At 38.0% G+C, this 26694-nt stretch overlaps 2 protein-coding genes across 3 annotated transcripts; one reads left to right on the top strand and one right to left on the bottom strand.

Annotated features, from left to right (window-relative positions):
• Positions 1–272: 272 nt before the first annotated feature.
• cep44 (centrosomal protein 44) lies at positions 273–9083 on the bottom strand. Of its 2 annotated transcripts, none has more exons than XM_067584481.1 (11): positions 8973–9082; positions 8655–8752; positions 6888–7035; positions 6546–6683; positions 5883–5957; positions 4212–4403; positions 3932–4060; positions 3276–3374; positions 1731–1793; positions 757–794; positions 273–656 (listed from the first exon to the last, which is right to left on the bottom strand). In XM_067584481.1, exons 2-11 carry the CDS (start codon positions 8744–8746, stop codon positions 596–598), a joined length of 1035 nt encoding a protein of 344 aa, XP_067440582.1. In that variant the 5' UTR covers positions 8747–8752; positions 8973–9082; the 3' UTR covers positions 273–595. The 2 variants fall into 2 exon arrangements, 1 of the variants encoding a protein (XP_067440582.1); XR_010927854.1 differs by lacking the exon at positions 273–656 and adding an exon at positions 2526–2617 and having other exon boundaries at positions 760–794; positions 8973–9083.
• A 114-nt stretch (positions 9084–9197) lies between these two features.
• On the top strand, positions 9198–25515 carry fbxo8 (F-box protein 8). Its single transcript, XM_067584482.1, has 8 exons — positions 9198–9530; positions 11488–11590; positions 12571–12654; positions 14206–14350; positions 14685–14811; positions 15089–15207; positions 16171–16367; positions 19020–25515. Exons 2-8 carry the CDS (start codon positions 11488–11490, stop codon positions 19205–19207), a joined length of 963 nt encoding a protein of 320 aa, XP_067440583.1. The 5' UTR covers positions 9198–9530; the 3' UTR covers positions 19208–25515.
• The last annotated feature ends 1179 nt before the right edge of the window (positions 25516–26694 follow it).

Here is a 26694-nt window from a genome sequence, read left to right on the forward strand (position 1 = left end):
TACATCAAAAGGCAACAAGAATTCAAATTTGGGCCTTAACCAGTCTTTTTGGTAACTGGTGGTGCTTAATGTCACTGACTTAAAATATCTGGAATCAATAATGGCGTGTACATTGTGGAAATATCAAGCTACTATGTGTAGGAAACACTGGTGATAATTAACATATTTAAAACACATTTCTATCAATTTTGCTTGACATACAAGGGAAAAAGAAGAAATGTGACCACAACCTTATTAATATGTTAATAAATAAAAAAGAAACACATAAGCACTTGCAGTTTTAAGAATAAAGCCTTTAATTGTGGAGGACAAACACAATGGAAATCAAATCATCTAGTGTTCTCTCAGCAGAGGCCTTCCTCCTTTCATATGGATTTTCCTCTGGTGACAGTATTTCTTCCTCACAGTAATTTCCCTTGAGACTTAAGTTATAAACACCTGTAGGAGTAACGTTTTGTCTAAAAGTAGCTTGTTAGAAAAGCTATAAAGTAAGCTGACAGGTAGAGAATGTTAGTAATTATGGTTTAATAAGGAATTGGAAAAGTGTGATGTGGTACTACATTAATGAACTTTAACGAGGATCATTTATCATCATTTATTTGCAGGGTGTTGTGGAGGATTCAGTGTTCTTCAGCAGACTGGAGGTACTCTTCAGCCTACAAATTTCAGACACACACAAACACACATACTAATAATTAAAACTGTAACAATGCATTATGTGGATTATGATTATGTAATATTCAACTACGAACTTACATGTTGTTGATCCTCTCTAGCCTGTCTTTCAGATCCTCCTGGACAAAGACAGATAAGCAAACAATTAATTTCTAGCTCCCAATCAATCTTTGGGGTACTGCTGCACTATGAAAGCATTAGACACAGGTGACCAGCTAGCTCATAGCTAGCCTCATGCGTATTGTTTGCATAGTCAAGTCAAATGATTCTGTATGTCCTTTAGTACTGCTGTACTCTAGTCAGGACATTTGAGACAGCAATAAATCTGCAGGCTGATTGCTTTCTCTTAGGAAATGAAGTTTGCCAATGCCAGCAGGTGGCTAACTTGAAGGAAGAGGGAAAAAAAAATACACGTCATACTTGAAAATTAGTCAATATTACACTGCCATGACAATTCTGCTGTTAGTGGAGTATTAATAAGCTAACTCATAGGCTATGCTGAATTTGTTTTGTTAACAGCCTTTAGAATTGAGGCAACCTACAGGAGGAAGACACAATAACTGCTACACAACCTCAAAAGCTTAGTATTAACACCTTTTTTAAAAAGTCTCAGAGGATTTTTTGTGTATTTGTGAACTTCACAAAAAAAATATTTTGGGTTGAGCATGAAGGTACTCTGTAAAAACTGCAACTCACAATTCACTGTAGTTGAGAATATCCCCTGACAAATTAGAAGTGAGAAACTGACTAGAGTGAAGAGAAATAATAAAACAACAAATCTAGGGATATAATTTACAAAAGAGCAATCCCAGTGTTACCCCCGTAATTGTACAGGTCTGGTGGGCTGCCAGGACAACAAGAATTCCCACCAGGCCAAAAAAAATTTTTTTTAAATGCCAAAAATAACTCTTTAACTCTCAAATACCCTTTTATTCAGAAATCAAAAGTTAGCAACAACGGAGAAATGTGTGGCTGCTGAGTTCACTCTGTGCCTTAGATTTAGCTTGAATTCGTTTATCCATAGTGACAAGGAAGTGAGTCCTAGTCTGTCCTACCTGTGACGTATCAGACATGGTGCTGGTAGAATAAGATGAGGTAGATGACGGTGGGACATGGGACTGAAAGGGAGATGAGAAAGCACAGGGAGAGGCAACAGATATTTTCATTTTTTGTGCGAAAATATACTTATTTGGGGATTAATTTGAAAAGTATCTTGGTGTAAGTTTCAAGCTACTACTACCACTACTACTTGTGAAATTGAGCAATACAACAGCTTACAATATCAAAAAGATCCCAAGCATGAACTTGGAAAGAGCAGTGACATTGCCTCATGATTTCCCTGTTCTTGACAGAGGGAAAGATGTTACCTGAGATTGACAGGTTATGTACAGATTGTTGCAGGGAGCTGAACCTTAAATTCTTGATTTACTAGTCAATTCACATTCCAGCCCTCTCCTATTGCCATGAGCTTTGGGTAGTGACTGAAAAAATGAGATTAGATACAAATAGACAAAGGCTGCAGCTAACCATTATTTTCATTATTGATTAATCTGCAAATTATTATCTAAATTCATTTAATTTCCCAGAGTCAAGGTAACATCTTCATATATCTTACTTTGTCCAACCAACAGCCCAAAACCTAAAGATTATCAGTTTATTATCTTGTAAAACAAAGAAAAGCATTAAATCCTCACATTTGAGAAGCTGAAACCAGCAAATGTTTGGCACTTGCTTGAAAAATGATGAATCAATTATCAAACTAGTTGATTATTAATTTTTTGTCAGTTGACTAATCATTGCAACTCTAGAGCAGACGAAATGACTTTCCTTCAGAGGGTGTCTGGGGTCACCTGTGTGGAGCTCAGACTCGGAAGGCTGCTGTTGTTTTATCCATCTTAGGGTAAGGATGCTTCCCAGACGAAGGAATTTCAGGCATGTCCAACTACATTACAGTACAGAAAAGACTCCAGGGCAGACCCACAACACGCCTGAAGGAGTATACAATATATTCTAACTAGTCTGTACAGATGGCAAGAGCTGGTGGAAGTAATTGGGGAGAAAGATGTCTTGCAACGTTGCTTACCTTACTGTCACAGCGACCTGGATAAGTGGTGTGTTTGATGCAAATTAACACCCACATTCCATATACATCAATATGAAGCTGACTTTATTAACTGAGAAAAATCTCATGAGACAACACAATATTGTATATATAAAAAGTATGCACATTATGGCTTAATAATATAAAACCTCTATCCTAATAGTCCTAGCAGCAGCAACAGGGATCATTTTACTGTTATGATTTGTATTGCACATATTTAGTATAACAGGACAACATTTTTTACAATATGTTTTTCATATCTTGAATGTATGTAATTCAGCTGTTGGAACGACGCTATTTCCCCTTTTCATCTTACATACAGTACACTGCTCTGGATCTGTCCATGTAGCTGTGATTGACGATTTCTTACAAACCCAGCCACTGCCATGTGAACATGTTAAATTGAGGTCTAGAGAGGTTCAACACAATAACAGGCAGAAACAGCTTGTAATACAAGATCAGTCACTACATTAGTGTCTATGAGGAGCTGTGTACCTACCTGTGTATTGTTCAGTTCCAGTTTAGTTTCCAATAGCAGGACTCTGCTCATCAGATTTTCCCAGCTCTCTCTGGAGATGGTGATGACCTGTCCTTCATTCTGGAATTAATTAGAATAGAAATTAATAAAATAGAATAAATTCTCAAAGTAGAAAAGATGGCAGTCCTGAAAACAAAACAAAACAAAAAAAAAAACAACTAAACTTTATTAAAATTCCTTGGCTTGGGCAACAAACCACACTCAATTGTAAAAATTGTAAAAACTCCCCATATCCAGTAGCAAATATTCTGACTTAATCTGAACTTTTTTAGATCTTTGCATCTTTTAGATGACATGACATGGCTGCTCGCTGATGAAATGGTAAGGATGGAAATCAACACATTTGGATGGTGGACATTGACAAATTTATATAGAGGCTCTCATCACCACATGGATACTAGTCCATAATTGGTGTAGTTCCAACTGAATAGCCACACAAGGCACCATTACTGTATGTATTGTGATATTTTTTATGAATCAAATGAATGGGGCAGTTTCATGCCAAACTGGATGCACTGAAGGACTTCAGTCCAAGTGTTGATGTATAGCTTCTGTCTGTGCAATAATGGACAAAATAAATGGGATAAGAAACAGAGTAAAGGACTGTCTTGATCAACCTCATCTTTGTTACTCCGACTCTCAAGCTCCTCCAGGCGTTTCTCCAGGGCACTGAGCCTGTCTAGCCCAACATGGAGACTCCCCAGTTGAGCGTCCAATGCTGAGAGCCTCTCTTCCACCTCTGGGGACTGAAAGACAGCAAAGACAGCACAATTCTTTCTCTCGTTGAAAAATTAAGTAGAAGCTGGTCTAAACTTTTACAATCTTGAATCTATAAACCAAAATGCAGCATGAGCTCTCATCTAGTCTCTACATTCTATTGATTTAGGAGAGGCTTACGTGTAGAACATCATCCTTGTCCTCCTCCCCTCCTGCCAGCTCTGTAATCCCATTTTCAACAGAATTGGAAGCATGTACTTCATTATGAGAGGCATCAGTTACATTATGGGAGGAGAATACTTCCTTTCGAAAGGATTGGGGAAATACAGATGGATTTTCTCTATGATTCAACACAAATGGCCTGTCGGACACCTGAAACACAAAAACCCCATACCATGTAATTTAAATAAAGAGAAAAGACATTAATTCACATCATTCAGCACCTGTCTGACTGTCTACAGTACACACTTACCTGTCAACTCATTTACCTCTTAACATCCCTTTTAATGTCCCTGTATATTTCAGTGACATTGCGTTAGCCTAAATGCACCTGTGACCATGTGCCATAGACTGTTCAATAATAAAACACACCTGCTGGAAAGCACATTCAAGGCCCTCACATCTTTTGCCATACTGAGTGAACAGCTAATTGCTTTAACAAATACAAAAAATGTAGCTGTCTTGATAGAACTAAATGGATACAGTAGATTTCTGTACTGTTTCAGCTTGAAAATGTGTGTTTTTCCCAAATTTCAAATTTGTATTTGAATGATATCCTCAATATTACTTAACACAGAAACACAGGACTTTCCCAGATGATGTAACAATCCTACAGATCTATGTTATGACCACCAGTTTCAGTGATTTCAGCCGCAATGGTGGAAAGAGCTACCCAGCTTCACACGGTCTGCTGACTCCCTCGGTGCATTCATGAAATGTCTGAAAACTCAGCTCTTCCGTCAACACCTCAACATTCAACCTTAATCTTAACCTTTTAGCACTTTGTTGATTGTTGCACTTCTTTCTTGTTGTTTATGGTATTTCTTATGCATTTGTCTACTTACAATTGTTTCTTACTTTAATAATTAATAATTAAGAAACAAAAAACTTCAATCTTCTGCTCTTTCTCATTGCACTTATACCGGGTCAGCTACTTGAAAATTTGTACCATGGCTCTTCTTGAGTCACTGTCCTCTAACACTTGATTGTCTTGCCTTGTTTGCAAGTTGCTTTTGATAAAAGCATCTGTCAAATGACAAAATGTAATGAAAATACTACATAACCCATGAGCTTTGGTCACTGTTGCTTTGGAGAGGAAGCCAGTCAGAGGTGAGAATCAGAGTGTTAATGAATTTAAAATGCTTCATTGTTGCAAAATGCAGTTCCATGGTTGCTGAATTCACTCAAAAGTGACCCAGAAATTAAATTTTTATGTACAGTCTTGTACCTTTGATTTTTTTTTATAAAATAATCAGTTAATCTTTTTTAAAGAAGATTTAACTGGGAGAGTGTAATGGTGATCTAAGCCATAGTAGTGCCTCATCTGTGAGTTACACTGTCTATGGTAAAAATGAATGGGATTTTTACTTCTACAACCAGGGGTGCCTGAAAAAGCTTCTCCCACTTTGCAACTCTATATCAGCTTGTTAGCTAGATATCTGTATTCTCACTGTGTTCCTTCAAATTGTGTTATTAAAATTGTACAAATATGCACAACTGACATTTTCATATAGGTGTACACCTCCTTTGTTCCTTTAAAAAACATTAAGAGCAGCTAGAGTCCACTCACATTATTATCTGGTTCATTAGGTACTTTACATACTAGCGTTCAGCAGTTTATACTATACTTACAGTGTTCGAATCAGTCAGTGTTGGATAAGCTTCTCTTCTGCCGTCCTTGTATGAGGCAGGATATCTGACTCTGGGCTAGAGAGAACACACACACACACACACACACACCAGAGACATGCACACAGACATGCACACACTGCAGGCTGGTTCACATAGTATGTTTTCAGGTCTCCTCTCACCTTCATTACTAAAAGGCTAAAAATTACTTCTGTCATTTTCAATCATGTTCACAGTTATTTGATAAAAACTAGACAGACAGTAGACTATTCCAGCTGGTGATTGTATACTGAACCATCAACATGGAGATGATTTTGATACACAGGGACAATTCATTGTGCGTCTTTAGTTTTGGTGATGGGACACTCCTCCCTATCACACTGATGAGATTAGATTAGGTTAGATTTTTAACTCATCCTTAGCACAGCTTCGTATACTGGCTGATATGATTACTACTTATTTAAATTCCCGGACAATATATACTATTAGTTTGGCGTCACCAAACACAATTGTGTCTAAGTAATGATTTAATCATTCAATTAATTAATCAGATGCCATTTAATTTTAGCCATCAATATGCTGAACACCGATGCAATTGTATATCTGCAATCAAGAGAAACATTGATACATATATCAATGAAAACAAACCATTAAAAGGATCTTTACCTTCTTCATTTGATTATGTCTCTGCAGGACCAAGTTAATGATGTCACAGATGACAGAGATTTTTCTTTGAGAGAAACCCCACTGGAGGAACTGCTGCTTGGACAGTATGGGCTTATAGTGGAAGATATCTCGTAAAACCTATACACACAAAACAGTGTAAAGAAAAAATCCACTGTATGCTGGTAGGTTAGTAGTAACTGGGCTTCCTAGAGGAAGAGGATGAAAATGGTAATGCTTGTGTAAGAAACCAGAAAGAGACAACATGTTGTAATGCTCCGTGCAACAATCTTTGTGCACCCCTGAAAACAAAGCACTCAGAATTGTGTAATGTGATAGAGTTACCTTATAAAGAGTGTCAGTGAATCTGAGGTCCGTTTTGCCAGTCAGTTCCAATCCGGCTTCCACTAGTTGCTCAGCAAAAGGTGGAGAGAAGGAGGTCAAGGTGAAGCTCACTATTGGTAGAAAAGCTAAGGGATCTCCTTTTGAAAGGCTGGTGCAAGATTTTGAGAAAAAAATGGAAAATGTGATATGCCATCACTTGTTAAGCTACACAGCAGCTAAAAACAGTTGTCATTGCTCATGGGAGTGTCACTTTCAATTTTACACAGTTGTGTTAGGGCAGAGAGTGACAATCACATTCTGCAGCTACCAAATCTGAGAATGAATTTATTGGGGTTTTTTTAGTGTGCAAGAATTGCACTCTTGGCAAAGTCAACAGACATATTTTGCTCAATGTAAGAAGTGATTAAACTGTGACATTTTACAAAATGTTCATGTGAAAATGTAATAGTTGTTTCTCAGATTGGATAAAATACACAAACATTTGGATCTATTTTTGCTCAATAACACAATCTAACTTCAAATAAGTAAAGAATATGTAATTTTATTTTAGTTAGTACTTTTATTCTAATATTCATCTGAGTGAATCTGGACTAGATTGTTTTTGTTTATCTCTGTGCCAAAATCCAAACCAAACCAAACATATAGACCTAACAGGTTATGCAGCAGCTCACATAGGTTACTGACAGACATGTGCATTAAAAAAAACAAAAAAAAACATTTATTTATCTGTAACACTTTGTGTTCATTTATGTTAACTCATTATTTGTAATTTTAACTCGTTCATATGGTTCTTATTTCTGTATTGCATAATGGATATGTTGTGCATTTATATCACTGTGTATCTGATCTGATATGCACTGTATTGTTTGTTATGAATTTGTTTTAGTTTTGGATGTCTTTGTCTGTCCTATTTCTATATAATAATGGAAAAAGTACTATTTTGGCCTAGAATCACACAATTAAATTGTAATCAGAAGGAAATCCACTCCAGCAAGAAAAATATGAAATTGAATGTCAAACTGCACTTATTGAACCAAAGGTGAACTGAACCTAGACCGATGCGCTGTGGCTGCGCTTTATGTTACACTGGGGCAACAGTGACACCTTGTGGTAGACAGGCAACATTACAAAAGGAAACCCACACACAATTAATCAGACATGCTCAATGTCTAACTCATGGGTGTATGGGTGTACCTACATAAATTAATAGTACCTGAGGGAAAGGCAATGTTGGAACTTTTTTTCTTGAAAACACTGGTGTTCAACTTAACCAAACAACACATAAAGTCGTAACGTTATTTGTGAATACTTAGTAGAAGAACATGTTCTAATTGTCCCTGTAAACTAATGTTACATCAATAACTGTCAACTTTAAGAACTGTGATGAATATTAATCTCTAATATATTCCACTTGACAACACAGTGGAAAGCAGTAGCCTTTGGACCATTTGTGGATAATAACGTTTTGAACTACTTGTTGTTCTACTTATTTACAGGAAATCTACTGACATGAAGTTAGTCAAATCATATAATTCATGTTAGAGAAAGTTCCTCCTGCTATAAAGGAAGGCTCCAATCTGTAATTTGGAAGTGAAATGAACTAGCTTAAATATTAACTTGTAGCGTTAAGTTAAGGGCTTCGACCACTAAAAATGTTACTCGTGAATGTAAATAGGGCTGCTGAGTTTTAATAAGTGTTGGCACAAATGTGTTTTTGTTATTAAATTGTATTGTATTGTATTGTAACGTTATTGTATTACGACCTACCCACTGTAGTCGACATGTCCTGGGTACTTTATTACTCGCAGGAGAGTTTCCAGTTTACGAAGACAGCCTTGCACATCTCCAGTAGACAGCATCTTAAACTGAAAAAGAGGGAAGCACCAGCTTAACGTTAATTTAAAAGTTTTCACTTTTTATTATCGCAGCGTGTTTAAGCATTTGTAACAGAGGTTAACGTCATAGCTATCTGTATCATCGTTGCAAACCAAAGCTGCTAGATATATAGAAACTGAATAAGAAGACAACGATGATATGGCTCGGTTCTTTGCTTGAACATTTGATAATTAATGTAAATTCGCTTACCCTCGGTAGAAAAAGCCCAATGACCCAAAAATAGACTTCTTTATGGCTAAGTCGGCTAGAGACGTTATTTTGTTTCTGCCGGGTGATTAGCGACACGCAGGATTGGCTGTTGAACGCACGTGTTTACACGTAATATAACGACCTGACGTTAGAGACGTATCCTCTATGCACGCTCGCTGCTTTTCTACTATTTTCTTCTGTTTTGTTTAGGAGTTTGTTTTGCGCAGCATGCATTTACATGGAAAATAAATGCGTTTGACTTATGTGAAATTCAAATATTATTCGCAGTGCAGGCTGTGTGTCTTCGATGACAAATGTATTATTATTATGACAGAGGAGAGGAAGGGGAGGGGCAGAGGTGACAGGAGGAGGAGGAGGAGGGTAAAAAACATATGATAATAGAGTTAACTGCGGTATGAAAGACTTCCTGAACCGATTCGGCTTTTATTTGTACCTAGCTAAATGAAATGACACCCGAACACGTTTGATAGCGGGGCGACTGCAATCCCAGCTGTCCTTGTGTGCTGGTCGGGGTGTCAGAGGAATCACTAAACTCAGGTAGGTAACGTTAGCTTGTATCGTGCTCATTAGGAAATACTGCGCCACGCTTGCAAAAGAAACACGAAAAATGCCCTTTAATTGACCCAAAACCAACCAATTTGGGTCGACACTATCTTCGTCAACATAAAACTAGCTGGGTAAGCTAACTCGGGATTTGTATCAACATATTGTGAGTGATAACCAATTAAACCAATGGCGTACTACTTTGAGTGCTCTTGTGATCTATTTGACCAATGGTGTTGAAGGGAAGGTGGGACTTTTAGGTCAAACTACCTTGCTTGTTGGAACTTCCAACGTTGATGTTGACAGCAGTGTAATGGATTTGTGTTTATGCAACGCAGCTGACGTTAGACAAGCTGCTTTGTTTATTCACACACACGCACACAAGTAGCAAAATCTACGAAGCTAACTTGTCAGCACAGAGTTGTGACAATCAGCTGAGCAGCTGCTGTCATGAATGTGTTAGCAGGTATATCAGTCACATCAGTCGGTGCTGTCTACTATATAATTGGAAGCACTGTGCAGTCTTGTGTAATACAGGAAAGGAGACTCTTAATATCACCATAATCTTGTTTATAAGATGGACATCAGTTTTGTGCAAACAGGAATAAGTTGCAAACTGGCAACCAAAACAGTCAAAATGTGAACTTAAAGATCTATATATCAACTGAAACAAACAGCTGATAAGTTTTAATTATTAACGTATTTAATACACATAATTGTAAGCCATTTCAACCTTAAAACGAGAGGATAACTGTGAAAGCACAAGCTTCTAAATCCATGGTGTTTACCTTTTATCAGCATATTACAATAGGCATAAGCAGTTCTTTTCACTGTAGAACAGCATGCAGTATAAGAGAAAAGTAGTTTAGCTTGTACAATAAGTGACCCAAATATAATCTGACATATTCATTTAAATCTCAGTGAATGGCATCTGTATGTTGACAAAGACACTATCATAGATATGATTGAATCTATAGAACACTATACAGTGCTAGGAACATACATGTATTATTTGAGACTTGAAGTGAACAATAACGTTTTGCTGGACTCATTTTGGTTTCACAAGTTACAGCATATAGTCTTAAACATGAAACACAAACAGTGCTTTACAACACAACAAATCAACCAAAATATATAGATATATACCATTTCAAGTACTACAACTCACTATTGTTAGACAGATTTTGAATAAAACCTGAGGGGAGTTGGTTAATTCACCTATGGATGAATAAATGTTTTATTGAATAATACAATACAAGACAGTGTATTGTTACATCCTGAGAAGCATTCTGCCCCTGGTACGTATTGTGTGAAGTAGAGTAGACAGAGAGTTTGATTACACGCATACCAGTGTCAAGGGTATGACTCTAATCTTATTTGGGATCATATTGAGTTACAGTGTTTTTGCCTTTTTTTCTAAACTGACTTGGTATCACACTATCTTGTGGATCTGACTTCTTCATGTGGTTGTGAGTAATGAAAGATCACAGTGATGATGGAACTGTCAGTGTATCCTGTGCTTAGCGGCATCTTACGTCATGATATTTGTTGTTTGTTTTTTTACTAACAATTAATTTGCTGACAGGCACATGGATCCGGTGCTTACACGCCCAAGTATCATGTTTTCTGATGGAAAAAAATCTAATAGTTCAGTCTAATTTCTAACAGCAACTAAGATATTTTACATGCACAAATATATAAATGTAAAATATATAAATGTAAAAAATCGTCATCACCATAACCAGAATACCAGTAAACATACTAACTGCTGTATGACAGTAGTAAACCCATGGTCATGTGTAGCACTCTTGCTGTGGGCTATAAATGAGAAGGCAGATGCTGGGGATGGTGTGCAGGCAAATATATACATATAGATAAGTCAGTGGTAATAATTATTATATATCATCATCTAATTGACTTGCTTGTTCTGTGTGGCTGTGCTGCAACATAGATGGGTCAGGCACTGTGGAGGCTGCCTCCCAGACAACAGCAGCAGCTTCAGGAAGAGCTAGCCGACCGACTGGCTGATCGTGGAGGAGGAAGACGAGAGCCAGGTAACCCTCACATTTTTTAATGTAGTTTGTGAATGACTTCTGCTATCAAAAAAAATGGTTGACATTAATGCTTTTCATTTTTTGATCAAACAACATATGAGTTTGTTTACAGAAAAGGAAAAAGAGGTTTTGGGTTGCAGTCTTTACAAGTAAACTTTCAACTCAATATCAGTACAGAGAGACTAACAGACTAAACATATTTTAAAAGCTCCTGTTTATGTTTGAGATAATATTATGAACCTCTAATGTGAATAAAATCATTACTGTAAGAAGAATGTAATTTAATAAACTGTAAACAATGTGCAATATGTCAAGTTACAGAGTACATAAATCCTGTTTCAATGTAGGCTATTTCTGAAATTAGATTACTGCCAAAAGTGAAAACAACTAGATTACTAAAGTGCATGAAAACACACTGGATGTCTATTTGACACCGTAATTACTGCAGTAGCAGGGCAACTAAACTGCCCGATTTTGTTAACTTGCTCAGCTTTCGTTGCTTTGGTCATTTTCCTTGATTTTTGTGCCTCTACTAAGGTTAAGTAGGCTACGTGGTTAAATGGTTTCTTTATTTGTCTGTTGTAATTGCCTTTCTGGAGCTATTCATTTAGTGAATCTAAAACTTTGAAGACTCACCCTACTAAACTAAATTAATTATAATATGACTAATTGAGATGATGTGTCATGAGGACAATTTTTCATACATAAACGGTTTGTTGAGTTTGCAAATGACCATGGACATGGAGACTAAAGATGCCCTTAAAATCATGCTGTTTGAAAACAATATTAATGAAACCGATTATAATCAGAAAGCCTTTATAACGACGACAACTTTTCACTGGACATTGGAAACAATTTTAAACACTTTTGATTTGTCAGAAAGAACTAGTTCTTTTCTAGCATAACCTGGACCTTAGTCTTAAGTCACAATTCATGCAAGAAAAGAAATATGATGAATAAAAAAAGTTTTTTTCCACCAGGGAGAGATGGAGGCACACAGAGAAGAGCTCCTCAGCACTGTTACGGCCCTGACATCTATCATCTGCTGAGAACACGCAGGGGAGGTATGATGATCACACTAATCAGCACTGTGTAACAAAACTGCTTGCCCTTTTTATGATTTTTCAGTGTTCAGTGTTCTTTAGTAACCCCTCTCCCCCATTATTTCTGATGATGTGTGCATATAGTCAGTATCAGTAGAAATACTTCTACTGAGGGCTTGGTTTCCTATCCTACCCATAGAAGAAGTCATTGCTTCCATTCATTCTTACACAGGATGAAAAACCTCAGCAGAGATAGATAATCCAACATGGTACATGCATGTTGCCTCCATTTGATTTGAGTGTGGCAATTAAGTGCGTTCACACCAGCTATTAGGATTAAGAACTGTTAAAAAGACCAGAACCTCACTGAAAGCAAGATGAGTGCCAGTAATATTTTTACTCCTGCAATGGTTGACATAACAGATTATATTGGACCTAAATAAATATATTCAAGGCACAGGAGTGACATTTGGTAAGTATGATACAGGCCCTGACACCACCATCACCTGTAGTGTCCTTTCTCCTCTCCTGTTTGATATGAATTTGAAGACAGTAATGAAAGACAGTTGTCTGACTGGTTGCTCAGCGATTCAGTTATTTAATCAATTTAGGCCAGTTTTTCCTTATTTTTCACTTTTGGCTGTTTTATTCTGCCATAAGAAAAACACTGCGGGCTTATAATGCCAGTGCAAAGCCAAACAAAGCTTTATAGTACCAGTTAAAATTTTGAAATCAGAATCAGTCTGTACTTGCAGCCTATGAGGAGACTGTAGAATAAGTTGTGGGGTGGATTTCTATGTTATTGTGTGATCTGTGCGCCTTTTTCATGTGGATTAGATGATAGATTACATGGACTGACCCCTGCCATTTTCCAAGTTAATTTATGTTATTATCATTTTGCAACAAAAGCTAAACTTGGTGTTATAATAATCCTGATTAAAGCAGTCTTGTGTTTAGGTGTTATCATGAGTGACATTTTGAGGTAGGACTAGTGAGCCAACCACAGACTTAAAAGGTCTCAGGAGCCGAATGCCTAGTACCAAGTAAGCATTTCCTTATCTTTCTGGTTGTTGTGAAGGAAAACTCAATATGGACTTTTCCTTTTAGATGTAAATCATAAAATACTGTGCTTTATGCCAAAGACCCTCCAGGGGATGTGTCATTGGACATCACCTAATTGTGGACACAGCGGAAGATGAGTTAATTGTGTGAGGTAGCACAGCACATTACAACATGCAATTCGTTTGCGGGTACACATGCATGTTTAAACATCATGCACAGGGTTCGGGCAAGATACAGCTATCAGAAAATATTATATCTCCTTTCAAGCTGTGACATCATTTGCTCTCAGTGTCAATGAATTAATTCTTAATCCACTTTATGCACAAACACATCTGTTTCCTACTTGAAAGAATCTGTTTTTGTAAGAGAAAAGCTCCACAAGGCTCTCTAAATCATCTTAGGTCAGGTTGATGGAACCTGAATGTCATCCTCCAATGACAGGAATCTGTTGGGAATCTGTTATTTGTTTTCTGTCTTTGTCTCCTTCTTTCTTTTTCTTGGTGATTGTAGGTAAAGAGCAGCATGGTTTTATAGATTTGGAGATGTTGCCACCAGAGTTAGGCATCACCATCCTGTCGTACCTGAATGCTACAGATCTGTGCCTGGCCGGCTGTGTGTGGCAGGACCTGGGAAATGATGAATATCTATGGCAGGGGTAAGGAGGCTCAGCCCTTTTTATGGTGATGGTTAAAGTAATGAACTAGTTGTTTGATTGAGATTCACAGATGTTTCTTTCTGATCATTCTGGTCAATGACATCAGCTGTATTGTGTGATCAGCTACAGTATACTAATATACAGTACAAAATAAATGATACAAGATAAAAAGAGACAGAAAGTTCAAGATACTGAAAACAAATTATATGTGTTACTAAGCGCTGACTACACAGTTGTGTCCAGACAAACCATTTTGCCTAATGTATGAGTTAAGTTCTATTCTCTTCTTTTCTATTTATTTCTGTCATATATTCCTTGTGTGTCGATCCACCAGGCTGTGTAAGTCCACATGGGGTCACTGCTCCATCTACAACAGAAGACTACCTGCTGGTTTCTCATATAGAAGACTATATCTGCAACTAGATGAAGGCTGCCTGACATTCAATGCAAACCCACAGGAGGTAACACATGCTCAAACATCAAAGATTTGTAGTCCTATAGACACACACTGACTCCAAGCTTCTACAGTGTGAATGTGTGCACATGTTTGTGTCCGGTACAATGATGTCACTACAAAATTATGCGTTTGATGATGTCATTATTTTGAGCGTCTGGTGTTTCAGCAATCTGTCACTTCAACATCAAAGTGTGTGTTTGTGTGTGTCTGGATCTTCAGATGGATTAAGGCCCCTTTAGACCTCCACTCAGAAGATCTATGATCTTTCTCCCTCCCTGTAGGGTATGAGTTATTTCATGTCTAAAGGCATACTAGTGGATCATCCCACTGAACTGGCTAAGTTCATCTTCTACACCAGACGGCTCAACTGGAAGATGCTGAGGATTTACCTGGACGAGAGGTTAACACACAGACACAAAGACACACCAGCTGTCTTCCATGACAGTTTATGATGCAAAGTTTACACTTTTACATTGGAAGCATTTTTCATCCGCCTTTAGAAAGTCTAAAATCATGCTCTTAAACTCAAGTGTCAATGTAAATCCAGTTGTAAGATGTCTATTTATTTAACTGTGGAGTAGGGCTGTGTGATATGACGATATGCATCGTGTGACATTAGAAAAACATTTATCATTTCATATCATGCACTTACAGTAACGTAACAAGTTTAGTTGTCGTCAACTCTCCGCCTCTCAACTGCTGTCTGTCTCTCCTCTGCTGTGCTGCATACACATGGAGGGCCCAGCCCCACCCGTGCTGAGAAAGAGCAGAGAAGAGGAGAGAAGCAGCGAGACGCAACCATAAATGACAGCAAAACTCAGTAGAGACTTTATTTATGTTATTTACCAAATTTATGTGCACTCATCTAATTTCATTTCAGTCTGCTGAGTTTGCTGTCATTTATAGTTGCGCTACTCTCCTCTGCACTCTATGGTTCACCTTGGGTGAGGTTGAGCCCTCCGTGTGTGCTGCACACACAGAAGAGACAGTGAACCGGATGAAGTACTCAAGTTGACAACCACTGCACTCGTTATGTTACTGTAAGTGCAATAAAAGCTTCTTGAGTTAAAAGCCAAGAAGACTAATTTAATTTAATCTGCGCATAGGATGGACAGACAAAGGGGGGGTGGCACAGACCAACTTATTCATTGAATTCAAATGTCCTTTATCAGGATAGGCATCGTTATCGGGATATGAAATGAGCTATATCAGGATATGAGATTTTGGTCATATTGCCCAGCCCTACTGTGGTAACATGTGTTTGAGCATGTTTACTTAGTGTGTCTACCATGATGCATTTGTTGCCTTTGCATTTGAAAGTAGTATTACATGGCTCCATTTATGTATGTCACTGTGCGTGCAGGCGGGATGTCTTGGACGAGTTGGTGACCCTCCATAACTTCAGTAACCAGTTCCTCCCTAATGCTCTGCGGGATTTCTTCAGACATATCCATGCACCAGAGGAGAGGGGAGAATATCTGGAAACACTCATCACCAAGTTCAGCCACAGATTTTGTACCTGCAACCCTGGTCTTGTCCGAGATCTGGGCCTCAGTCCAGGTAAGTAGTTACACACATACTAAAAACATACCGCATGTGAACTAGTAGTTTTTGTAGTTGTTGTGGTCCTAGGCTTATTGGTATTGTGAGAGAGATTTAAAAAGTGGTTATCATTGGATATATTTCTTGTGTATATTATATGTCAAATGTTTTCAAACTAAGGGATCAGTGCTTGTTCTCAATTCAATGTGGTAGTAATGTGACTGTGACACTGTGGTATAAGAAATCCTACTCCTAGGCTAGTAGAACTCTTGAACTTGTTTCTATTAGAGGGAGATATCTTTCTTTAAGCCCACTGCCTTAGAAACTGTGTGGATCATGAGGTACCTAGACAAGCTAAATTTGAAGGATGTCCAATCACTGTCCATCAGGTCTCTGTGAGATCATCTATTCAATTCAGTTCAATTTTATTTATATAGCGCCACATCGCAACAAAAGTCATCTCTGGGCACTTTTCACATAGAGCAGGTCTAGGCCATACCCTTTAATTTACAGAGACCCAACAATTCCCCCATGAGCAAGCACTTGGCAACAGCGGTAAGGAAAAACTCCCCTTTAACGGGAAGAAACCTCAAGCAGAACCCGGCTCTACGTGGGTGGCCATCTGCTTTGACTGGTTGGGTTGAGAGAGAAAGAAAGGGGTTGGGGGGGGTGGGGGACAGACGGACACAGAGAAGCAGAACAACAAAAACAAAAACAACAACAATAGATACATGACTAGCAACAACAAACAGCAGCAATGGCTGGAGAAGGACATCCCCAGAGCCAAGGGCCAGAGCCCAGTCCCTGGGGTTTCCTGCGGATGAGAAAGCACAAAGAACTCTGGGGAAGAAAAGAAGTCAAGTTAGTAACATGCAGTAATGATATATGAAAACATACAGATGGAGAGGAGGAGAGAGGAACTCAGTGCATCATGGGAAGTCCCACGAAGGTCTAGGCCTATAGCAGCATAACTAAGGGCTGATCCAAAGTGAGCTTGGTCAGCCCTAACTATAAGCTTTATCAAAAAGGAAAGTTTTGAAGCCTACTCTTAAACGTAGAGAAGGTGTCTGCCCCCGGACTGAATCTGGAAGACGGTTCCACAAGAGAGGAGCCTGATAGCTGAAGGCTCTGCCTCCCATTCTACTTTTGGAGACTGTAGGAACTACAAGTAAGCCTCTGCTATGACCATACTTGTTTATAAGAAGGTGTAACAGTTTGTGGAAGTATCCACTTAGGAATCTGACTGTTTTCAACATTGCTCCTGGAGAGGTAGAAAACTGTCTGTTCACAATCTTTAGAGAAAGGGCTGGCTTTAGGGAAAGGGTCAAATAATAACAAGCTTTCTCTCCAAAAATACAAGATAGTTGTATTTTTGTTTTGTGTTTTTCTATTTGGACATGGTGGTTTTTAAGCAACAATACAAAAATTTCCACGACAGTATTACTGAAATACTTACACAATTATTACAACTCTCTGACAGACTTATGATAAACTCCATTTGTCAGCAAACCACAAAATTTGTCTTTACAATTACTCTATGCTGGTATGAAGCCAAGTCTGTCCACACTAAAAATTCAGGGTAAAAACAATGTTTTTTACTTGTACTTGTTTGTGATTGCTACTAATTGATAATCATTCAATCTTGTTTCAACTATCAATTAAAATAAAGCTAAATTTGAAATGAGAAAAGCAAAAGTCATACAAATATGTTGCAAATTAAAAAATATTTACACTGCAGTTTACTGCTCTACATATCTGCCAACATCTACGCTGGAGTAGATAATATGCAAAATAATTTTGGCCTGCCAGATTATCAGTTTAGTTCTAGACTGGAGACTAGACTCTCTAAATCCCACAAGAACACAAATTCTTGCATGTGTATGCCACAAAACAGGAATAAACAAAAACTATATACTTGCCTTCCATAATTATATTGCAGTTTTCACTGAAAAGGTGGAGAAACAGATGAAAAAGCCAAACGTGAATGAAATATTGGATGGAGGGATGTGGGTAACACTGTAAAGAGGAATAAAGTAAACTTAATAAGAACAAGATGAACTTCAGCTTAAATGTGACTCTGCAGATGATGGATGATGAGATAACGACTCTCTCACTTATGGCACACCACGCTATTTTTCCATGTTCTGGCATGAAACCATGAAATGAGGGGAAACCGTTGAGGTTTTATTTACAATAATCCCTGGCTTCAGTGTTGTCAATGGACTGTGCATTTACTAACTTAGAGCTTTGCTATTGTCAGCAGACCATACAGAAACCAATCCCTGCCTCTGATACTGTAAACTCCTTGGACCTACTTTTGTGATTAGGAGGATTAGTGTAATGGTTTTGAGCCCATGGATGGATGAATGAATGAATGGATGGATGGATGGATCTCTGAGGACAGCCTTTTCATTTCAGTGCTCCTCTGCCCCTCCTGCCCTCTGGACAGGATTTGACACAGCAGTGGAGAACAGTTTATTAGTAGCATAGAACACATTTACAGTGTGTGTCATGCATCATAATTTCAATTATCCACAGAATAACTCTCTAGTTTCTTTTACTGCCCGTTTATGTCAATGTCTTTTCTGGGTGAACAGCTAACACTATCAGTTCTCCTTAGTGCCAGACACTGCTTGAGTTTGATCACATTCTAATGTCATCTCTCTGCAGATGCTGTGTATGTGCTGTGCTACAGTCTGATCCTGCTGTCCATTGATCTGACCAGCCCTCACGTCAAAAACAAAATGTCCAAGAGGGAGTTTATCAGGAACACTCGCCGAGCAGCCCATAATGTCTCCGATGACTTTGTTGGCCATCTCTATGACAACATATACCTGATTGGTCACGTGGCTGCGTAGCTCCACCTACCAGCTGGCCAACAGAAATCCTCACACTGCACTGAAAAATAGGAATTGGTGATTGGGTTCCTATATGTGTCTGGAAATTACGGAACATTATGGAAATGGATGTTAACACTTTTAACGTCCTTCGAGGAATATAACAACAAATAAAATCTTACTAGAAAGATTAAAAACAAATACAATTCACCACTGCACTGTGAGACAGACTGTGCCACCAAATATTAGGAATGTTGTTAGATTTCAATCAAATGTGTGAAACATTTGAAATGTCTTTAAAACCAAGCCACTGCAAAGAAGGAGGTTTTCAAGTGGAACCATGAAGACATGCTCTGATACTGCACTGATGGATGGGGACTACTGATTGGTGGTGGGATGAGGAGGAGATATGCCCTCAGTCTGGCACAGACGCTGGGCAGATGATTAGTCATGCTGACTTTCATTTCGGACACTAGCTGCTTCACGATCACCAGTTGTATAAAAACTGGCCCATTCTTGTAGGATGTTAATACTAGGCTAACAAAAGATCGATCACTAATATTACTAGTAGCACTTGCCAGTGTAACCAAGCTAAGCCAGAGTTATTCAGCAGTCAGTTGAGCTTGATACATTGTCCAGTGGCAACAACCAGAATGTCCAAGTGTCAAGATTCACCTAGACCTGCATATCTGTGGCTCAGACACGAAAGTTTTTTTTATTTATTTTTTTTTTTTTATTCATTTAAGGAGTAAAATGAACAAGACAACAACACATTGTCTCCAGTGGCACACTGTGAAATATTATAACACACATGTCAATTCTAAAAACTGCATAAATTGCTTCTGGTTGTTTGGTTATGAAATCAATTTGACGATCACCCAGATTAAAGCCAAGTTAAATATCCCAAGTAGTATCGTCGATGTTGTAAGAACCAACTAGCTAAATATAACTTAAGCTTTTTTCTACACCATGATTTAAATTGAATGTACTAAAACTTATTGTTACATGTGACATTAAGGAAATCTCTAATCACACTGCTTCAAAAGTGACATGCTCCTTGTGCTGCAGGTAGAGCGGCATCTTTATACTGCAATACTGCTTTACAATGAAAATGGTAAACAGAAAGTAGTATTTGGGAAGTCAGAGTTTGGTGATGGATCTGAATCTACTTCTGGCTTGATTCTTGTAGTCAAGTGTAGGGAAAGATCGTGTGAAGTGAAAAAATGTAGGATTTTCATCAAGTCATTCTGTGATTTTTTTTTTGTGGGGGGGGGGGGGGCTCTTGAGATATAATGGAAGGACAAAACCACTGCCTGAATTTTAAGTATGTAGTTGATAGTGCAGTATGTTAAGATCATGAAGTTCTTGTGTGTGAAAAATCATACTGTTATTATTGTGTTTTTACCTGCTGCCATTGGTGCACATACCACAGGTTTACCTTAAATCCCAGCTTTTGTTTTTAAAAATCTCTGAAAAGCAGCCCACAGAAACTTAACTATTTCTGCCATGATATAATCAGTGAAGCACCTGAAGTATCTGAAAGCCACACTTGAGTAAAAGTACGGTACAGATATCTTATCAGAAAATGGCTTTGGTAGAAGTCACCTACTAGAATATTATTTGAATAAAAGTCTTAAAATATATTAACTTTACTTAAGTATCAAAAGTAATTTTCTTAAATGTACTTAAGTATTGAAAGTAAAAGTAGAGTAAATGCTGTTAATAAAAAAGCAAGCAGTCAGAAATTTGAGAATTATGAAGTTTTATTCTTTCAAGTATGTACAGTACCTTTAAAAATGAAACCTACATCACACTAAAAGAAAAAACAAGGTCTTCAAACCTTAAAGATTGTAGAGAACAAAGTCCAGTTTTTCCTTCCCTCCTATTCCTTCAATCAACCCCCCCTCCCTCCTTCCTCTCTTCCTTCCCTACAGTAACAACGCAGTAATTACTTGAAACTGATAAATTTGCTGTTCATCTTCAAAAGAAGTTGTTTTTTGAAATTGCGAGAATTTGGTCTCGCTCTTCTTGGGCTGAAGACAAGTCCTGCAATGCTAAATAGCCTTTCACAGGCCGCTGAGGCAGGTAGAGGCTTGTTCAGCTTCACAGACAGCTTGCACACAGCTGGGAAGGATTTCAGCAAGTCCATGTGATCTGCTGAATAGGCCAAGTATCTGTCCAATTGTTTGTAGTCGTCTTGTGCTAGAGACAACTGCAGGGCAAAGAAGAAGTCATCAGAAGATAAACTGGACCTGGTGGCATCACCTAGCTGTAGGGAGGGTTCTTTTATGTGCTGCTTGATGAAGTCCATTCCAGAAATATTGTGAGGATGAAAAGATAAATGGTAGGATTAATACAACTGTATAACATGTCATGGCCCCAACCTAAGGTTTCGTGCTAAATAGTTTGTTTTAATTTGAGATTTATAAATTTAGTTTGTAAATTTAGTACAAAATTTACATCCATATACTTGTTTTTCACTGTCCCCATGTGGTCTTACCCATTCTGATTGTGGCATCATCCTTTGTCCAAGTTGTTTGGAATTTTGGAAGAAGAATCGTAGCTGAGATCAACTCAGTGTCTTCTGACATGGACGAAAATTCTTTATTCCCACCTTTAGAGCATCCATCAGAGGTTTGCAGTTCTTCAATGCCAATTTGATTTGGTCAAGTTTGACTGTCAGCAGGTTGATTGTTGAAAGTAGCCACCCCATGTGGGCATTTGCTTTTGCTTGCAAGATGTTGGTTGCCTTGGCGACTGGGCTCACAGCAGTGGCATACTCTGAAGAATGCGAGTTCAGCTGTTTTAAAGCTGTAATGGAAACAAAGACGACAACACTGTTTTATAACACTTTATAACCATTTCATCAGATTCAACAAAAAATGCTGGATGAGTAATTAACTAAAATGGACCAATGATAAGTAGAATTTTGGATACAATGTGAAATAGTTATTAGAGTTCAAGAAAGGGTGGGGAAACACATTGACAGTTCTAGAGACATTCAATTGTCAAATTGTTCAATTATGATGAAGTGATAAAATACACATAATTCTTACTTGTACTGGAACCTTTAAGTCTGTGCATATGACTCTGATGCCCCCCTCTCCCTTGTCTTTGATTATCCTCAGCAGTCTTTCCACTGCCAGGAACAAGGAGTTCCACCTGGTAGCATTCAGGCGCAGCAGCTGGAGGGAGCAAGCATCTTTAACAGTTTTAGCTGCAAGTGTGGATCTTCCACATTTGTTCCAAAGTGCATTACACTTGCCAAATGTTGAACGGTGCACTTTCTGGTACGCCTCATTGGATGTTGCTTTCCCGGTATCAACTATTAGGTTGAGTAGGTGACAAGCACAGTGCTGGTGTTTTGGGAGCTGGAACTTGAAACCATCATCTTCATTCAGAAGTACTGACACATCAACAATCTCCACTTCTTCACCCCTCTCTTGATCCTCTTCATCCTCTCCTGGTTGAGATGCATCACCATCACTTCTGATTGCATTGTTGTTCTCATCTTCACCAAAAACTTGGAAAGCTTTTATGAAGTTTGGGCCATTGTCTATTGTAGTTCTCAGAATCTTCCCCCAAATTTCAAACTCAGAATGGATGTCATTCAGGGTGCTTGCCAACACATCAAATGTGTGCAAACCTCTTAGTTGTTTACAGGCTATTGGCTGCTGAGCATCTTTTGAGACTGTCAGGGTCAATCCAATAGGCAGAAATACCAATGAAAGCCTGACTTCTGACAGACCAGCAGTCGGTGGTGGTGGCAATATGGTCAAAGCCCCTCATGGCCTGAGTCACCATTTTCTTCATTCCCTTGGAGGCTTCATCAGTCATTGAGTGCAGGGTCAGCATTGACATAATTTTTGCATTGGGCAGCAGTTCCTTTACAAAATCTCTAAATGGTTCTTGTTCACCAACACAGAACGGCTGGAGCCCTCGGACTACATACTACATACTTCACGGCAGCTTTGTCAATGGACCTCTGAGAAACAGTCCTGGTGTTCACTAATGAGGTCTTCCTGCCGGTGAAGGGAGTCTCCCTTTTTCTCTTTGTTGATGTGAGCTCTCCATATTTTTTAAGGTGGTGTACATGCTTTCTCTGAAACAGTGAGAGAAAGATCTTTTCTAAGCATAACAACTTTAGCTACAGGATTTAAAAGCTACTCAACAACACTAACAGTCAATGACCATTATTTAACATACTACCTTTACCAAATCTGCAAATAGCGATGTGCATCAACTAGCCCTACTTTGTGCCACTGATGTAATCATTGTTTCATTTTTTAAATGTATTAACTTTGATTAATAATGTAACCCTACATTCGAGTCACAGATATAGCCCAATAGCCTATAACCACTGAATTTTGACAGAATTAATTCAAAGTAAAACAAAGAGGGGAGAGTTTAACAAAATGTATGACGCTCTTGAAGACGTGCATAATCCTGAACATTTCTGTAACCCGCCACAACCACAAATATTTCCTCCACTGGTATAAAATAGAAGTTACCTGAGGAAATATTTTGCCGGCAGGTTATACCAGTAAGAGTGTTTCAGAATTATGGACATGTCTTCAGGAGTTTTGCGTTGAATTAATTCCGACAAAATTCAGTGGTAAACGCTATATCTGTGATTCGAATGTAATGAGCAACATTGGCTAGCTATCACGTTAGCTATCACCAGAGATCTGATCAGCCTTGATGCTAATTATGATAACTAAATAACATTAAAAGGATTAACATTCACAGGGTTAATCTTAATTACCCTCAATGTGTTTCTTGAGGTTGGACGGAGAGTTTTTAAAAGCCAGTATTTCCGTATTTTTGGGTAAGCATAAGAGGCACTTCATCCGGTACAAAGAGTCTTTCACTCCAACATGAGAAAACATTTCTCGCAAATATGTCACCATTGTTGTTAGTTGCCAGAGTAGCAGGTGCCGTCCCTATTTCTTCTACTTCCATCATGAAATCTCATCGTCAAGTGGAATTCTACTCAAGTGGAATTCAAATGTTCAATCTAGGACCACTGATTCTACAAAACTGCTTGCTTGCAGTCAGTGTTCCAACATCATTAGGCTACCATATTTCTTTCAATTTTATTTTGTAGTAATGAAATAACAAAGATGCTTGGGGAAATGTATCCTTGTAAAAGTATACATTTTATTTAGGAAATATAGTCGAGTAAAAGAGAAAGTTGACAAATATAAAACTCAAGTAAAGCATAGATACTCCCAAAAAATACTTAAGTACTGTAACAAAGTATTATTACTTTGTTACATTACACCACTGGATATAATAGTACAGTACATCTCTTGAATTAGACATGTAGTTTTATAATGACCTTATCACAGTAAGACCACTGCCGCTGTAATCCTGTCAAAAAGTAGCTCTATTTTGCCAGAAAATTAATATGAAAAGAACATGCGTGAAGAACATGAACGTGTATCTCACAATACAAGTTACATTATGCCTTTTAACTACCATTCATGCAAGCAATCAGCCCAAAGTCATGGAAACACCATAATTATCAGCGTAGTAAAGTGATTGGTAGAATATATATGTAATTTAAAATGATGGATTACATTTGTCAGTGCAGGAATATGTGTCTGAGGTGTTTTTGATGGATTGTAGAGACAGTGGAAGCCAATTACCGCTGGAGGGCAACAGGACAGTAGAAAAATGTGGCTACTCACCAGAAAAAAACAAAACAAAAGATTATTAAACTGGTATAAAAAAAAACAAAAAAAACCCAACAACAAAAACACTTGGATGGCTCAAATGGATGACAGATTTGAAGCTGTTGCTTTTAAAAAGCACATAAATCTGAATGGAGCATGATTGTCATTCTGTGCTTGCAGCTTTTACTGAGTCCCAGCAGCTAGCATGTAGCCGTGGCTAACAGTGAAGTATCACATTGATCACTGAATGTAACCATAGCAACAGACAGGATGACACAATGAAGGACTTTTGTATTTAAACCTTTTATATCATAAATCAGTTAGCCAGTTAGGTATAGTCGCAATACCAAACAACTTTTATTTATTTTTTAAATTTTATTTTATCAGTCATTTCTGTATAAATAGCCTCTTGGTTAGATTGCACTGTAAATCCAGCCGTGGCTGAACTCACATTCATTTTGTTTGAAGATCCAATATTTTTACTTTATCACACTGATTTAGAGCTGTAATGTCATTGTTTTCTTTAAATTATGAAGGAAATCCATTTCCTGATGTGTGTTTTTTCCCTTTCTGGTTAAGACTTTGTGACTTTCAAAATGTATTGAGAAATTGTTGCAAATATTTGACTTATTAAATCTGGGCTTGATTTTACTGACATGTTTTAACTACCTGCACATATACAGCTTGGCTAATGTATATAGAAGTTGAGAAAGTTGAGAGGAACCATGCAGCTCTCTTTTCATTTGATCTGCCACAATGAGCATCCACATCATGTGTTCAGTCTGTATCTAAATAGCTGAAGTCTAATGCTATACTGCCAAATAACTTGATGGATGACAGATTAATATTTAATCTGGTTTGTCAGAGGAGCCTGTACTGAGAGTGGGAGCGTAATTCTCACTAAAAATAATCATAATACATAAATGCCTATATTCACACATAACAAATTGAATGTAAAATGTAAGAAAAATGAGTCAACTAGTCTTGATTGTTCTACAGTTCATTTTTAATTTCACTAGCTGCATCTTTAGACCCAATCAGACCCCATTTTCAACAGAAGGACATGATCAGGCCAAAAACAAATGTATGACATGATGATTTGACACCAGCGAGCCCACTTGGTTCGGTACAAATCCGACTTGAACGTTTTTCCTTTGAGACAAGCCACAGTGCGTCCAGTAATTATGGACACTGTGTGTGTGTGTGTGTGTATGTATGTGTGTGTGTAAGTAAAAAATGTGTGTAAGCATGTGCATGTTTGAGATCAAACAGCCAAAAGAGTAAATCCTCTCCAGACACAATATGACCTTTGACACTTGACCTGTGTGTGTGTGTGTGTGTGTGTGAGAGAGAGAGAGAGAGAGAGAGAGAGAGAGAGAGAGAGAGAGAGAGAGAGAGAGAGAGAGAGAGAGAGAGAGAGAGAGAGAGAGAGAGAGAGAGAGAGAGAGAGAGAGAAAGAAAGAAAGAGAGAAAGAGAGAGAAGGAGAATGACCTATCCCTGGGTGGTGTTTGGTTTATGTACTGCAAATGAAAAGAGAGCAGAGGGCAGAAATACATGACCCATCTACACACACATATACTGGAAATGTTTAAGCAAAGTGACCTTTCAATTTAATCCTGTGTATATTTGATACATAACTGAAAAGAAAACTGTTCATAGACTTTCTAGATTGCAGATATCAAGCAAATTTGTATTAGTAGTATCAGTAATAGCACTGAAAGCTGCCTAGAATAATAGAAATGATGTTTGATTTTGTTGTGGTTCATTTTTCCTCTTATAGCTCCTCAAGTTTTTCCTCATTGGAGCTTGATCACAAGGTTGCACCTATT

The sequence above is a fragment of the Thunnus thynnus genome, chromosome 3 (assembly GCF_963924715.1).
Source record: "Thunnus thynnus chromosome 3, fThuThy2.1, whole genome shotgun sequence".
Lineage (NCBI taxonomy): Eukaryota > Metazoa > Chordata > Actinopteri > Scombriformes > Scombridae > Thunnus > Thunnus thynnus.

Excerpts from the sequence above, each read along its gene's own strand:
- cep44 (XM_067584481.1), bottom strand. The coding sequence starts at position 8,746 with ATGCTGTCTACTGGAGATGTGCAAGGCTGTCTTCGTAAACTGGAAACT. Across the intron at positions 3,375-3,931 it reads GTCGGAGTAACAAAGATGAG|AATGAAGGACAGGTCATCAC; the intron begins GTTGATCAAGAC and ends AATTAATTCCAG. Across the intron at positions 1,794-3,275 it reads TGGAACTGAACAATACACAG|TCCCATGTCCCACCGTCATC; the intron begins GTAGGTACACAG and ends TCTCCCTTTCAG.
- fbxo8 (XM_067584482.1), top strand. The coding sequence starts at position 11,488 with ATGGGTCAGGCACTGTGGAGGCTGCCTCCCAGACAACAGCAGCAGCTT. Across the intron at positions 14,351-14,684 it reads GATGAATATCTATGGCAGGG|GCTGTGTAAGTCCACATGGG; the intron begins GTAAGGAGGCTC and ends TCGATCCACCAG. Across the intron at positions 15,208-16,170 it reads AGGATTTACCTGGACGAGAG|GCGGGATGTCTTGGACGAGT; the intron begins GTTAACACACAG and ends CTGTGCGTGCAG.